The sequence below is a fragment of the Lutra lutra genome, chromosome 1, assembly GCF_902655055.1.
Source record: "Lutra lutra chromosome 1, mLutLut1.2, whole genome shotgun sequence".
Classification (NCBI taxonomy): Eukaryota; Metazoa; Chordata; class Mammalia; order Carnivora; family Mustelidae; genus Lutra; species Lutra lutra.
This window is the reverse complement of record NC_062278.1, coordinates 107,505,781-107,522,970: the sequence shown is the minus strand read 5'-3', so window position 1 is coordinate 107,522,970 and position 17,190 is coordinate 107,505,781. Positions and strand designations below refer to the sequence as shown.

Here is a 17,190-nt window from a genome sequence, read left to right as displayed (position 1 = left end):
GCACAGCACAGTTCTGAACAGTGAGCTTGCTTTTCTCTAAATGGTAGTAAGGGCAGGAGGTCTCCATCAGATTATGACAGACAAAGAACATCCTTTATTTTGAATCATATTGTACCTTGTACCTGGTCTTTAGAAGTAGTTCAGGAAACACTCTACATTCCTTCAGGACTTGAACATTGACCTTTTGCTGTGCCAACACATGATGTCTGCCTAGATAGTAACTTCTATTGGCTGCAGTGTTAAGTCTCTGGATTTTATTCCTCTGCAGCCTGGAGAGGTTGGAAGAGAGGGAGGGGAGGATTGTGGCCTGGAATAAATTTTTAGGAGCATCCTTTAAAAAGTTTATACCTGTCTATTATTTTATTTTAAACACCCACTGGCATGATGTATGTCTCATGTTGTGATTCTGCTAAAAAAGAAAAAAGAAAAAAAATTCTGATTCTCATTGACTCTAGGATTTCTCTCTCTATCCCACATCTTCAGCCCCCGGTTTCCCTTTGTTTCCAAATAAGAAAGTCCAGTAACTATTGGGCCTGTAATCCTGTGAGCACTCACCAATCCAAAGATAAACTCTCAGCAGTGAAATGACCTTGAATGAACCTCAGTGAGATTAGTCAGGAGAAAGGATTAAACACATTTATTCGAGTGCGGTGCTGAGAGGAATGAAGAGAGAACAAGGTGGCACCATTTCCTGGGATTCAATGGCTTCCTGGTGTAAGAAGTGTGGGCAGCAAGACCCCAGATACTTACCTTACACCTCGGTGAGGATCACAGAGGCAGAGATGAGGGCTTACCACCATTTCCTGGGAAGTTGCAGCAGGCTAGAATATATGGCAGAACGAGGTACTGTGAGAGCAATGATGCCTTTCTTTTATGTATATTTCATTATTTATCCTCCTTCTCTGTGGAATAATGACTTAACTAACAAAATTTATATTAAAAGAATTTACTTGCAGTACTATTTCAGGTTTATTGAGGAGTTTAAAAGGGCTTTTTATTTTTATTTTATTTTTTAAAAAGATTTTATTTATTTGACAGAGAGATAGAGACAAAGAGAGCACAAGTAGAGCAGCAAGCAGAGGGAGAGGGAGAAGCAGGCTCTCTGCTGAGCTGGGAGCCTGATGTGGGATCCTGGGATCCCTGGGATCATGACCTGAGCTGAAATAAAAAGGCTTTTCAAAAAGCATTAATCAGCTATTAACAATATTGTAGATGGTCATTTATTGAAAAATTCATATTAAAAAGAGATGACCAAATATTCTGAAAAAATCAGGTTGTAGGATAGAATGTGTAAGTATGAATCCATCTTAAGAGCATTTATGTCTATACATAAATATGTGTATTGACTGTTATACACCAGTGAGATAACTGTTTCATTTGAGGTGAAGGAGTGATAAGGAATTTTTTTTTTCTTATTTTTGCTGTGTTTTTTTATTTTTAAAAATAACCAACATATATTGCTTTCATAAAATGAAAATAAGAATCCAGATATGAAACTCATGTTCCTGAAGAAAAATGTTAAATATGAAAAAAGTGTTAAATCTGAAATGCTAAGACTTCATTTTTAAACGTATGAACTAATAACAGACTGGTGGTTTAAGAGTAGAAAAAAGAAAAACAGTTCCCTTCAGCGGGCTGGCTGAGCAGGAACAGCATTTCTGAGTATGCCTTACTTACGTTTGGAAGCCAGTAAGACACATGTTTTAAGAGCTGAAGAGACTACTCGTTTCTAAGACTACTTTTTTATGGATGGGCTTTTAGATATTATCCCATCCCCCCTCCTCTTTTTTTTTTGCCTTGAAAATGTTTATAATACATTCATTCCCCTTGGATCACAGACTAGGAAAAGTGATTAAACAACTGTCTTTGTCTCTCTTTATTCCTCTTTACTTATATTTGGAACCTGAAGAGGGGAATTACTGAATAGAGAAGTATGCTTTATCATTATTACAGTGTAGTTTCTGAATTCATGCTTAGAGTATACATCATATACTTATATAGGCTATAATACATATGCTATCTTATGGAAGGCAAGGAATACCATGTATTTGCTACTTAAGAAAAAACAACTTGTTAATCAGATTTTTAAAAAAGATTTTATTTATTTGACAGAGACACAGCGAGAAATAGAACATGAGTAGGGGGAGTGGGAGAGGAAGAAGCAGGCTTCCTCCTGAGCAGGGAGCCTGATGTGGGGCTTGATCCCAGGACCCTGGGATCACGACCTGAGCCAAAGGCCAACAGTTAATGACTGAGCCACCCAGGCACCCCTGTTAATCCGATTTTGCTTTCCATTCTTAAAACCCATAGATGCTCACCTGTGCATATGCACAGATACACTTGAATTCAAGTGTAAATTATTGCCCTGATTTTTATTAAGGTTGAATCACAAGAGCTTTACAGTGTTTTTGGTAGTGAGGAGAGGAAGTAATTTGAAAGCTTATGAAGAATTTCTGAATTCTAAACTCATAGCATTATGTACACGTTTTAGCTTTTCTTCCCCGCCCCCCACAATAAAAGGTTATATATAAAACGTTTGCCTACATGCTCTAGCTGTCAATCATTTTATTCTGTTTGTGACTCAAGACAACTATGAAAATCTGAGTATCTTAACGTGGGTTTTGGGAGTGTCTAAAAGGCCTTTTTGATATGACTGCAATCTGACGTTCATTCACTGGCTGTATTTATTCCAGGAATTGTCTGATCTTGGTTTGTGTTTGTTTCATGTGGTTGTTAAATTGACCACAGATTTGATGGCTTAAAACAGCAGAAATTTATTTTCCCATAGATTTGGAGGTCAGAGGTCCAAAATCAAGGTGCAGGTCTCTGGAGGCTACAGGGGAAATTTATTTCCTCGGCTTTTTCGGGCTCTGGTGGCTCTAGGCCTGTGTTGGCCTGTGACGGCAACAATCCAGTCTCAGCCTCCCTCTTCACATGGTCTTCTCCTCTGTTTCCCTTTCTCTCTTTTTTAAAAATTTATTTTGTGGGGGAGGGTCAGAGAGAGAACCTCCAACAGACTCTCCGCTGTGTGTGGAGAATATGAGAATATATATGATTGCATTCTGGGCCACCCAGATGATTCCAAGTAGACTCTGCCTCTCAAGAGCCTTAACTTAGTCATGTCTGCAAGGACCCTCTTTCCACACAAGACAGTGTTCACAGGTACTAGGATTAGGACATGGTCTTATCTTTTGGGGAGGCCCTATCCAGCCTGTTCTTTGTATTCTAGGAAGATAAGCCCTTTATCAACTATATATGTGGTACATTTTCTAATTTGTTGCTATTTTTTGGCTTTGTTCAAGGTATGTTTGCCCTGCCAAAGTAATTTTTAAATTAACTTTATCAGTCTTTTCTTACTGGTATTTCTGCCATACTTTGAAAGGCTGTTCTGATTCCGGTATCATAAAAATATTTTCCTACATTTTCTTCTAGTATTATTATGGTTTCATTATTAAATCTGGCTGGAGTTTGTCCTTTTGGCAAGAAGTAAAAATATGGATACACTTAAACATTTTGACAATAATAAAATAAACTTACATAGCACCTGCCATATACCAGGAATTTTTCTTAAGTTTTCTAGCTATATTAACTCAGTTCTTACAATGATTAGATCAGGTGGGTGTGTTATAATTTCCTCCATTTTCAGATCAAGAAATTAAGGTACAGGGACGTCAAGCAACTTGCTCGAGATTAGTCTGCTGTAAGTGGCAGAGCTAAGATTTGAACCTAGGCATTGTGGTACCAGAGGTGATGCTGTTAATCACTGTACTTGATGTCCTTTAGTGACCAGTGGATTGACCCAACAGTACTTGTTGAATAATTGCCCTCTGGCCCCAGGTGAAATGCCACTTTTATCATATACTACATGCTTATTTATATTTTGACCTGATTGTAATCTCTGTTTTGCTCCTGAGTCCTTCTGAACACAAAATAATTTCTATCAGACTTGTTTCATAGTGAAAGAGAAAGGTCAACTAAGGGGAATTTATGAGCAGAATTTCAGTGCAAACCAACAATGCATGACAATAACATGGGTGTTTGTGAGAAATCCATTGTAGTATCCTTGAGATCATAGCTCAAAGGACTGAATGATCAATTTAATTAGCTTCTGTTGAATCTCTTAAATACAAACTGCTTTCACATGGTTTTTAATTAAGTAAGTTAGATAATGTACATAAAGCATGTAGTTCAGTGCCCAGTAGGCAGTAAGTGTTCAATAAATGGTAATATTAATCCTCACAATGGCCCTCCAAGGAGATGAACTATTATTCATTCCCGTTTTACAGAGGGAGACCCTGATGATAGAGGGGCTGGTTAGTGGCAGAGCTCAGATGCAAGTCCAGTTCTTTTCATTCTGTTTCCATACCTGAACGAATGAATGAATGAATAAATGAATCACTCAATCAATCAATCAATCAATTAAGAGAGGAAGGAAGGAATGTTTGCTAGAGCTTCCAGGACTTTTTCTTCAAAAATAAAATTGTTTAGCCATCATATTGCTAAAACATCTAAAATCCTACCATTTTGATTCTTTTGTGTGAAGATTTTTTTTTCCCTAGGAGCTTTAGAAAAGTGTAGAAAATTTTGGAAGGATGCATTAAATGATTATTACTCATATCAGGTCTTCTAATCTCTTCACTGTATACCATATTATATTGTTTTGCCCAAGGCACTGCTTCCAGACCTTAAACTTGGTCTGAATGGGTCAAGAATGAGAGGGCATAGGCATGAGGGAGCCCCTCCACCCCTCAGCAGTGTGGCAGGCTTGAGATGGATACGTGTCGGAAGGAGAGGTAAGCATGTTCTCAGGCCAGGGTTTTGTTTCTCAGGGTGCTGACCTCACAATCAGCACAGAAGGAAACGTTTACACCATCTAGGCCTCTGTTTTAAGAATACTTTGAACACACAGAGATGATTATTTTTACTGAGTGATAAAAGAAGCAGACAGCAAACAACCCAAATACAAACATTTTTTTTTTTTTTTCCTTCCCTGAGCTGTATTTTCATAAGCAACAGGAAAGGACCAAGAATAGTCTCAGGACCAAGAACAGTTGTGCTGGTTTCTCTGTTGGATCAGCAGCACCAGGAGAACTTGTTAAAATGCCCCACCCTAGGCCTACTAAATCAGAATCGGCATTTAAAAACCATGTTATTTATATATCCATTATAATTTGAGAAGCACGGCTCAGGGAGAGGTATTGATTAAAATGCAGGTGGGGCATTTGAAATCCAGTGTTCTAACAGGAAGCCTTATGGGAAGGAGGGATTAAGTAGTTTCATAGATTTTCTCAGTTTCCTGCAGGGCCTTGATTGCTTTTTATGCAGAATACCCCAGGCTGCAGAGCTCAGTTTCATCTGTCCTGGAGTTATGAAGGGCTATAGGGGAATGTCCTCTCCAGCCACTGTTGCTAAGGAAACTCATTGCATAGAAATGTCCACCTCTGCAGTGCTTGGCTTATACAAGGGTACAATATGAAATGTCAGCAGAAATTAAGGAGCTTTAAAAAAAATGTATCCACTCTGCAAAGGAAAGAAAGGTGAAATGGGGTTTAGGTAAGTATTAGCAGAAATGCTATGCTTAGTAGTATCTTACCAGTTCTCAAAGCAGTTTTAAACAGGTACTGCAGAGCCTGGGACAAGGGAACGAATGGAGGCCCACATGCCACAGTTAAATAAAATATGTTTTATCTTCCTACCTACCTTACAAACATACTGCCATAGGAACAAAATTAAAATATGTATAAAGCAGTGGTTTTTATCTGAGTAAAAGTCATAAAATAGCAAAGATGACAAAACTGAATTATTGAATGTGTCTGAGTGTTGTGTTGATGGACCTGTGAAATTTGGATGTGTAGTAAAGTTATCTGTAATCTGTAAGTCATTAATTAATCCATGAAATACATATATTTTTTTCTTGCTAGCAAGATTTTTCATGTCAGCAAAGCACTGTTGTTATGATTGAGATTTTCACATAATTTGAGCTCTCTTGAGAGCAGTGACCTGAAGTCAATGTGATCTAAGTGTTGTAATTGTGTTCAAGGAATTTACGTTTTGGAAGGAAGGAAGAAGGTTGATGCTTGGTAGTGCTTGGCCTGAGATTTCATTAGATGAGATCTACAGCATTCATGCCATGTGAGAGGAAGGATTTGATGTGATAATTAATTTGTCTCTTTTCTTACTAAGCACTTCTGCGGCTCCAGTCTTCCCCGCGCTCAGAAGCAGTGTCTGTCCCTGATGTCAGCCATGGCACAGCCCACAAACCAGCGGCGTAGCATTGGAAAGCAGTCGCCTTTTCTTTTGAAGATATAGATCAAAAGATGTGACGAAGTACTTCCCTGGGGCTCCACTGGTGTTAAGAGGGTAGATGTATGGGTCTGTAGTATGCTCTGTTAGCCTGGAATACCGGATTGCAAGTGACAAAGGCACCTGTGTGGTCTTTAACACATATTTATGGGCAGAAGAGTGGTGAGATGTGGTGCTCTTGAAAGTGTGGGGCCTGGACCAGGGGTCACAAGGAAATTTGGGGGTGATGGGAACATCCCATATCTTGACCTGTCTGATGGTTACATGAGTGTATATATTTATCAGAATTCATCAAACTGTACACTTAAGATCTGTGCATTGTACCACATGTAAATTATATTTCAATAAAATCCTATTAGCATGAAAAATAAAGGCTACCAGAACATACTTTTCTCTACGTAAGCTGAAGAGGGTAACCACAATATGATTCCATTACTCTAACACAACTATTTCAAGTGTTCTTTTCTCATATGCCTGTACACATATGCACAAATACACTGCATGTTTTCTTCTTTCTCTTTTAACTTGTCTACAATCACATATGGTTTTTATGTCCTTGATATACCTTAAATCTTTTTCTATGGAGATGGTTTTCATAATCATATAATATTTGCTTTCATTTTTTTCCACTCTTTTTTATAAAAAAGATTTTATTTATTGAGAGAGAGAGATTTTAATGAGTGTGTATTGAAGCCATGTATTGTAATGGTTAAGATGTTGGGCTTTGGAGTTCAGAATGAGATGGATTCAAATTCTGACTCTACTTAACCTTGGATGAGCTACTGCAAATCTAGTTCAAATTGCCCCTAGCATTGTTTTGAGGATTAAATGAGATACTGCATACAAAGGGTTTGGTATGTAGCTACACAATAATCACTGGATAAAATACTGTGAAACTACTTTCTAAAAGGGCTCTACCAGCTTCACTCACCAAGGTTATGTACATGCTCTGGTTTTCCGACAAGATCCCAGCATTGGATATTAGAATCTCGGTTATTTTATGGGTGAATGAGATATTCTATTGCTGTTTTAATGGCATTATTTGACTAATAAGAAGTTGGTCATTTTTCAGTGTTCTTGCTTTTAAAATTCTGAATTTCTCCTTCAAAAAAAATTCTTCCACCTGCTTTTCTAATTGCTTTTTATTCATCATTAAATTTGTGGACAAGACTTAGTGCTATCTTATGGTTCAGGAAAGCATTGCGATAGCACAGGGGCCAGTAAAAGAAGGAAAAAAGGGGTTGTGTTATTCCTGACCTGGCCAATAAAAAAAGAGAAGTGAAACAGCATGTCTCCATGAGGTGGCTTTGTGTACCAGCCCAGCAACTGATTTCTCAAGCTTCTAGTCCATACGTGTTTTCCAGGCAGTCAAGTATGGTCTAGTTGAGGGGATAAGAGGGCGGTGTGGGTCAGAAGAAGTTCATTTTAGTGCAGGGGTGCATACCTTTACTGTCATTATCCAACTCATTAAATGAGTTAATCTGTGAGGTGCGTGGTCAGGGCTGGCTCACAGCTGGGGCTCCTTAGTATTTATTACTAACAGGCTGGGACCGGGGATCTTGGGCCCGTTCCTAGTCCAGTTAGGTGGCAAACTCTTCCATTTTTCCTGTTCACCACATTCCCTTGGCAAAGTAGAAATGTGGCAGGGTCTGTCAAACTTGGGGCTGCCTTCCCTCTTTGGTCCAGACCAAAGTTTATTTCCCTAACTTACTTACTTACTTAGCAATTTGGTTCTTTTTTCCTTCAGACCATACTGGAACCTTTCAAATCCCAATGTGACTGAAATTTCAGAACAGCCAGGGTGGAAGGCTAAGGGTTTTGCTGCCCTTTACTCCTGACCGGTTACAGCAGGCAGATTGCAAATAGCTGTTATCAGCAGTTCCCTGCTTTCTGCTGTGAGGACGGCTGCCATCAGTGGGAAAGGTCCTGCCCCAGAGCCTGCACCACTCTCTCAGACTGGCTGGCGGACAGTGCAGGGCATTTGCTGCCTTCCCAAGTTGAGTTTCCATGGATTGTGTGAGGCTATTAATCCATCTCTGAGGAGGCTGTGTTATACCCTTCGATGCCTTTTGCATCTCTGAAACTCTGGGTCCAGGGTAGCATACAGTCACTCACCTGTATACTTATCAGGGATAGAAAAGGGACAGGGTTTCTCTCGAACTATTTGTAACTTTGCCCAGGATACAGAGTGTGTTGAAATTGAATTATCACTTCCCCTGGCCTTGTGTGGGTTGAAATAGACAAGTTTCTCCCTAATCCATGCACACCAAAAGTAGCAAGCTGCAAGCAGGAAGCCTCCACATAGGACCCAGGGCCCAAGCAGAGTGTAGCAGGCATCACCACTTCAGTGGGTCATCACTGGTCATCACTGCCCAGCTGTTTCTGGAGAAGGCAAAGCCATTCCGCAACAGAGGATGCTGAAGCTGAGTGTTCTTGCTCTGGTTGTCTAGCTAGGAGTTGGCAGAAACGGCCTTTCCCATGCAGGGCTGTCTGGGTTCTTTCCCACTGCAGAGAAGGGTTCTCCTTTACACCAAAGAGCTCCTGCCCTTCCTTCCTTACTCCATCTAGACAGGAGTGGATAGCAAGGCTTACCAGCAGTAGGGCTGGTCTTTGTGTCTCATTTGGTCACTGTAGGAATGTGGCCTGTTTGGGGCTGAACTGAGTTGGGGCCAAATCTCTTCCAACAGGGCCATAGATGTCAGGGATCACTAAAAGCTTGGTGTGTTTGAGATCATCTCCTTGCTCTGGGTCAGCATTGAGTCTAAGAAACCCGCATGATCTGTTTTGGCGGCCAGGCGGGGTCATGAATTTTCTTTGTTGGGATATCTTCAAGTACAGCCCCTTCACTCCCTGGCTAGGGGCCAAGCTTTCTCAGTAAAGGCAAACCAGCTCATTTCTATTTTTGAAAAACAAATTATATATCTTAGTCCCATTCATTGGGTAACCCCAGGTTACCCATTTGGTAACCCTTCTCTGTTGGAAGGCTGGGAAAACCTCCACAGACTCCCACAGACTCCCATGATGAGAGATACTAATTACCCTCTCACGTGTGGTAGAGGCCAGTGAGGCTGAAGACCAAGGGTCTGGGAACGCCTATCATGGAAAGCCAAGGTTTGTCCTTAGAGTTGGGTGATCCCAGGCTGACCTTGAGGCCATGCTTAAATTACATGACCACAGGCAAGGTTGGGTCTCCATTTCTTCACTTAAAAAATCAGATGGAGGGGCACCTGGGTGGCTCAGTTGGTTAAGCGATTGCCTTCGGCTCAGGTCATGATCCCGAAGTCCTGGGATCGAGTCCCACATCAGGCTCCCAGCTCCATGGGGAGTCTGCTTCTCTCTCTGTCTCCTCTCATGCTCTCTCACTCTGTCTCTCTCTTGAATAAATAAAAAAATAAATAAAATAAAAATTAAAAAAAAATCAGATGGATTGGGGGATGGTTGGCTTAACTCACTTCTGTTGTCCATTTTCAAATCTTACCTATTTGAAATGTCTAAAACACACCTCAAATATTGAGGTACAATAACAATAAATTGCATCTTATGATCTTGGTTTTTCTTTGGGTGTTATCTCTTAAATATGCTCTCTCAGGTATGAAAATACAGTAATCCAGCTGTATTTTTGAGTATACCATTTTCTCAGACTACTGGGAGATTATATTCTGGAAAACTCTTCAATTATATAACTCCTGTTCCTGCTTAAATTCCCTATGTTTAAATTTATAATTTATTATGAAAAATTTGAAATATATGCAAAATAATTATATAATGAAATCCCATGGACCCACCAACAAGCTTTAACAATTATCCATATTTGTCAATCTGATTTCATCCCCTCCTCCCCCTGCCCCATACATTTTTGGCTGGGGAGAGGGAACTCTTGAGCATTCTTAAGCAGATCCCAGACTTAATATCATTTTACTGTTAAATACTTTAGTTTGTGTATAAAACCAAGAAGACCCTCCCAAATATAACTACAGTGTCATTATTGTACCCACTATAATTAACAGTGAAACAGGGGTTTAGTGAATTTTTAGTGAATTCAGGATGGAAAGAGGAAGATGGAAAAGAGAAAGGAGGGATGAAGGAACGAGCTCTGACTGGGTTTACCCGTTTTCCTCCAGAGAAAGAGGTAGAATTCACTGAGAAGGCTCTTAGCATATCTTTTTTATTTTATTTTATTTTATTTTATTTTATTTTATTTTATTTTATTCTATTCATATGTGTGTGAGAGAGAGAGACAGAGAGAGAGGCAGAGGGAGAAGCAGGTTCTGTGTGGATCAGGGAGCCCAGTGCAGGACTTGATCCTAGGACCCTGGGATCATGATCATGTCTGAAGGCAGACACTTAACTGACTGAGCCACCCAGGCATCTAAGAAGGATCTCAGCATTTAAACTGGCACTTGCCCCAGCCCTTACAAGACTTTCTGGCAGCGCCTGGGTGGCTCACTGGGTTAAGCATCCCACTCTTGGTTTAGCTCAGGTCATGGTCTCAGGGTCCTAAGATCAAGTGCCAGTCAGCTCTGCACTCAGTGGGAGTCTGCTTGAGATTTTTTTCCCTCCCTGAGATTCCCCCCCTCCCTCTGCCTCTGTTTCGTCCCCTGCTCATGTGCTCTCTCTCTCTCTCTCTCTTTCAAATAAATAAATAAACAAACAAACAAATAAATAAATAAATAAAATCTTAAAAAGAAAACTTTCAGAAAACAAATATGGGAAAGTCCTTTCCAGACAAAGGGATATAACTAGTATTTACTGAGCATCTACTGTGCATATCCCCATATATATCACTTCATTTAACTTTCACACTAAAGCTGAGAAGTGGAAAACAAGGTTCTGGGAGGAGCTTCCACAAAACAGTCTTCCGATTGGTCAGCGTCACAGTATCATACTGTTACCCTGACTCCAGGCCGAATCAATGGGAGATTCCTGTTTAGCATCAGTGTATAAGACTATATGGCCCCGCCTTAATCCTAACTGATGTTTAACTTCTTTAGAAACAAGAGCCAGTTTATTTTTTGAGATTCTCTGGGAAGTAGTTAAGTGAGGATAATCATATCTTAGACAGTGAGAGTGTGAAATGTCTTCCTCTTTCCAGCCCAGGCTAAGGATTTCCATTCAGTCTTCTCTCCTCTCTAACCCCCTTCCCCCAGATGGATAGATTGCAAATCTTAAGTCTTACAAATCACTCTTAGGGTTAGAGGACATTTGTAGGTTTGTGCTTGAAAGATTTGAATTTTTGCCTTGGAAGCCTATAACTTTTTATTCAGTATGGAGTATCTTTAACAAAATCAAGAAAGGTCTCCTTAAACATGCTTGGCAGTGGGAAGAGTTCCCTTGAAGTATTCTGGAAGGAGAAGAAAAGTAATTAAGGAGGGAGGCATAAAGGAAGGAATGAGGGAGGGAAGGAAACAAAAAGCAAAGAAACTTCATAAATGTCAGATAGATGTTATGACCCAGCTTGAGATGAACTCTGGGGACATCGATTGTTTGTGTTTAAGATGTCCTGCAGACCTAAATGTAGGCAGGTCCCTGAGTACCTGCCTTGGCAATGAGACCCTCCGAGCAGCTATATTGTGAGGCTGCTGAAGCTTAAGCTTCAGGGCCCCTTCCTTGCGTTGACCCTCCTAAAGCCTTGGGAGATTCTCTAGGAATGTGTATGGGTATAACCACACATGGGTATAACCACACAAAACCCAGATCCATTCCTGCATCTTGGGAATAACATTCTCAAGAGAATAAGTGCCTATAATCATACCTAGATAAGTCCCAGATTTCCCTAGTAGTGAAGCTTCCCTTTCTTACCCCCACTTCCTTTTAAATTCTCTTTGTGATTTACACAAATTTAAACTAATTTGTATTTCATTTGTGCAGATGAAATTATGCAGCAGGAAATCAGGCCGTTGGTGGCAGTGGATATAATTGAACAACTTCACAGACAGTTTGCCATTCTCTCAGGTAAGGTGCAAATTAATGTGTATTTTAGATTTTGCAGCAGAGATCTTGTTGAGAAGGGCCCAGCCTCTTTGACCTTAATGAACAGTGGACCCAAGTCTTAGTCAATCACTCCTTTAGCCTCTCCCAGCGTTACAATGAACAAATGGAGGAGGGTCGGATCTCACAGATGTCATTCTTATTGCTGTTGGGTGCAATTTGATCTTCCTTAAGGGAATACATTTCTTTGAGATTGTGAAGAATGGAGCTAAAAAGATTTTGAGGAAGGAAAAGGAAATAACTACTGATATCAGCTGCCATCATGATGTTTTTCCTACATTCTTGGAGGTTTTTCTAAGATCTAACCTTAAGAGAGTTTGATTTTAAGGGTTCTTGAGCATTGGTGAGGTTATTTGACCTCTGGGAAATTTATCTGTTACTCTTAGCTTTTATGTACCTAATTTTAATGCATTGATTTCCATTGAGCATTTGGGAATAAAGAGAGGCTAATGTTCATAAAAGGCTAGGAATCTTCTGAGCCTAGGCACAACCCTGAGAAGTTGTCATTACTAGAACACTCTTCTTTCTTATTCACTTAGCGAATGATGACATGACTTTGATTACTGAAGCTGGAGGTACATATCAAACCCTAAATTACAGTTAGACCTGTGTTAGAAGCATGGTGTGAGATTGTCTTTAGTACATGTCACAGAGGAATAAGGAGGTTAACTTACTCTCTTCATCTTCTAGATCAGAAAAAAAGCACCAAAGCTGCCTTAGTTCCATCATGAAGAATATGAAGTTGATGTTAATTTAACCCTACAACATGGGATATTAAAAAAGACACATTTCTTTCTTTTCTCTAAATCATATTTAATCTGCTTCCAAGTCCTTATCTTACTGAGTTTGAGGGAAATGCAATCTCTGTTATTGGCATACTTTTCCCCATCCCAGAGTTGTATCGTGGGTGGGGACATCTTGTACAATCCAGACATTCTGGGGAATTCTCTGGTCTTCCCTCTACACTGATCACTGCTTCTATAGTCACTGAAGGCTCTATAAGTACAAAGTCCTCATTTTAAAATTTCTACCTGTATTGCTTGGAACAGAAACTATAACATAATAGGAGCTCAGTTCAAAATTATCCGAGTCCTCCTGGTCTGTCTTGTGAGGACTGCTCCTTATATCCCCAACCTAGGCAGTGTAGTCATGGTCCTGGTGGGGATGCACAGCCTCCTGAAGGTGCATAGCTTCTCATGGGGAGGGTGGGGTTCTGCAAAACAAAAGGCAGGATGGGGATTGCCCTCTGGGTTTCTGACAACTGCTGCTGGGGTCTTATGCCACAGAAGGCTGCAAGGCTCACACGTGTCAGGGTCTGGAATAGATGATGAGTGAGGTGGAGCGGATTTCTGTATCCTTACACCAAAAGTTGAATGTCCCAGCATAGGATTCTGGCATATATAATGGTTCATCTAGGGAAGGAGTCCAGTGACTGATTAATTCATGCATTAAAGGATCCAAAGTTACCTTTTTGGAGTATTACTGAGGTGCTTCTCTCTATTCTTATTTCTCAGAGGCAATAAAGAAATGGATGTCAGACAGCCCTAGATATGGATTTAGGTTCTGCTGTTGGCCAGCTGCATCTCCTTGGGCAACTCAGTTTTCTAAGCCTCACTTTCCTCATTTGTGTAATGAATGGGTGGGATCATCATAATTTTGAGGATCAAAGACATAGTGCATGAAAAATGCTTAACATTGCAACTACCAACTAATTGACTTTTTTTCCTGATATACTTTAATCCCATAAAAATGTTTATTTTTGGATTGTAATACAAAAAGTATTTTTTTTTCTGGCATGATATAATTTGTGTAAGGAACCAAAGCCATGCTCGTAGTTGAAATGGTGTATAATGCCACAACTAAGTCAGTAATAGAGATAATTGTCAGTCTTTAACGGAGATCATAGAACTATAGAAAAACACACTGGACCAAAGGGGACACCTCTGCATTGGGAGAGTCACTTTGACCGTGGCAGAGACAGTCTTTCATTTTTTTGAGCTTCTCTTGTCATCTTGTGGCCTCAAGTTTGCCCTTCTTATGAGAGGGGAGCATGGATTAGCAGTTGTAGCCTTTGCAATGCGGCAAGTCTCGAAGAAAATAAGTAGCCCTGGGGTTCTCTGAGTCAGCACGTTCTTGGAATTACTAGACCTGCTTTTCGTCCTTACCTGAAGTGGCATGAAATGTCGGTAAGGAGGCCGTTGTGGGTGCCTATGTCTTTGTGGTTGTAAAACAGAAATCTCCATGCTTAGGTCTTTCCCCATCACTGAGGCAACCCAGCTATGGCCTCTGGTCTGGGTCATGGCCATTTTCTGTTTCCTGATTCAGGCAAGTAGGGTGAGGGTACTCCAGCTACAGACTTTTCTACAGATTCCACTGAGCTCTGGAAAGAGCCAGAGGCCCCGTCAACCAGGAATGCTGGGAAGGACAGCAGGGAGCCTTTTTCTCAGTGAGGGCCCAGCTGCCTGGCCTGCTGTGCTCTGAGTGTGCTCCCATGGCTAGTGGGAGAGATGGGTGACCCAGATTTGTGGAGTCCTCTGGATGGTCAAGTCCGTGGGCGGGGGCCACTGTAGGAACTGGATAGTGACTGGTAGAACTGATAGTGGACTGATAGAACTGGTCAGGGCCTCTTGGGATATTTCTAAATTTAGGGCTTAGCTAGGAAGTAAGAAGATATAAGCAGGTTAGTGTGATGGAAACACTCCAGGTTTTGGTCTCAGACAACTCTGGGTTCACATTCCAACACAATTACTATGTCACTGTGAACCTCAGGTTTCTCATTGATAAAGTGGGTTGTTTTAAGGAAAATGCCTTGCATAGTATCCGGCTGTAAGAGAACTTAGCTTGTAGGACTTGTTTCTTTGTTTTCTAAGCCACATAACAAGAGGTCCAAAAGTAGAAATTCCTTGTATTGGATCAGTGGCTCAAAGACATTAAGGGTGCATCTTTGCGATTCTCTCGATGTTTCTCTTGTTTCTGAAGTCTTAATGTCAGTACGGCGGCTGCAGCTCCAGATATCAAGTCTGTGTCCAAAGGAGGAAGAAGGTAAAGAAGCAATGCTGGCTTCCTCTGTTCTTTTGGCCAGGAGAGCAGGAACTTTCCCAGGAGCTCTTGGTAGACTTCTGCTTAAGTGTCATCCTGGAACTGTGTTGTGCAGCCATATCTGCCAGCAAGGAGGTCAGAAGAGACGAATATTTAGCTTTGAAATGGCTACAATAGAAGGTGGTCAGGAGAGAGAGGGTTGGTTATAAATTAGCCACTTAATAGTTGTTTCCCCCCCTTGAAATCATTTCTTTAAGTACCCCCTACTGTTACATAACCTTTTAGAAGTAATTAATAATGAAGTTGTAAAATACTCTTAGGCTTGTGGAGTCCACAGTGTTTCCCCCCAGAAAGTGGGAAATTCTCACTGAAGCAATGGAGAATGTCAAATCAAGGAACTACCCAGAGTCAGAACTTCTGCCGAAATCAGAGATAGAGTTAGTAACTTGGCATCCAGGAAATGAGAACCAGTGCAACAAGGTATAGAGAGCAGTACTGCTTAATAGAAATAAACCATGACCCACATATGTTTTGACCCACAAAATTTTACATTTTGTAGTAACCATATTAAAAAAAGCAAGGAGAGGGGCACCTGGGTGGCTCAGTGGGTTAAGCCTCTGCCTTTGGCTCAGGTCATGATCTCAGGGTCCTGGGATCGAGCCCCACATCGGGCTCTCTGCTCAGCGGGGAGCCTGCTTCTCCCTCTGCTTCTGTGATCTCTCTTCCTCTCAGTCTCTCTCAAATAAATAAAAATGTTTAAAAAAAAAAAACAAGGAGGAACATGTGAAATTTATTTTAATAGCATTTTTATTTAACCCAGCATATCTAAAATATTACTCCAACACATTATTTCTATTCAAAATTATTGTTGAGGTACTTTACATTTTTCCACACACTGTCTTGGAAATCCAGTTTGTATTTCACACTCGTAGCACATCTCAATTTGGACTGATTATATCGCAAGTGCTCCATAGCCACGTATGTCTAGTGGCTATTGTATCGATTGGTGTAGACTACGGAAATGGTTCTCAACCAGGTTGGACTGAAAGCTTCTTTTTATAACAAATGATTTACATTACCCCCCCACACTATCTTGAGTTGGAATTTAGGATACCGTCACCTGTATTAGTTAGGGTGGGCTGAGCCGCTCTACCAAATAGACTCCTAAGTGTATAGTAGTTCAGACAAACATAACAGGAATTTAGTTATTTGGCTTGGAGCACTCCAGCATGTATGTTCATGGTCAGCAGATGACTTTTCTCCATGTTCCTCACACATGAAGGTTCCTTTCACTCTATGGCTCATGTTACTATTATCCACTTTGTGGCCATTTTATTATCTGTATCCAGGAAGCAGATAGGGAGAAGACAGCATACGGCTTCTTAGAAGCTTCAGCTCAGCAGCAGCACACACCGCATACCACTGCCTTGCACCTGGATCAGTTATATGGATACACTTAATGTCATGGAAGCTAGCCAATTTAGTTCAGTTGTGTGCTCCTGGTGGGTGAATAGCTATCCCCTATTCATGCATATACTGAAAAAAAAAAAAAGAAAATGAAAAGGAGAGTAGTAAAGGAGAAATAAAAGGAAAGTAAGAGTAGTAAAAAAAAAATATGTATTTCAATATGTAGTTCTAGCTGTACTAGAAAAAATAATAAAATAGGTGTTCAGAGTCACCATGAATGTGATAGCTGTAAATGCTGGGGTGTGGTGTGGGTGATCAGACCCCCTCAGTGGCCTTACTGTAGTGATTTTCTGAAAGAGTAAACAATTGTTGACATAGTTCTGAACAGAGTTGATAAATTCTGAACACAGTATTATCTTCCTTCAGTTTATAGGGTGTTACAATTCTGAAAAA

At 40.5% G+C, this 17,190-nt stretch overlaps 1 protein-coding gene across 5 annotated transcripts in view; it reads left to right on the top strand.

Moving 5' to 3' along the window:
* The window catches only part of MCF2L2 (MCF.2 cell line derived transforming sequence-like 2), a 259,359-nt gene that overhangs the window by 22,713 nt on the left and 219,456 nt on the right, over positions 1-17,190 (top strand). For all 5 annotated transcript variants that reach the window (XM_047731452.1, XM_047731445.1, XM_047731474.1 and 2 more), the window contains exon 2: positions 12,172-12,255. In XM_047731452.1, coding sequence (XP_047587408.1) covers positions 12,172-12,255 — 84 coding nt within the window. The remainder of the gene's footprint in view (positions 1-12,171; positions 12,256-17,190) is intronic.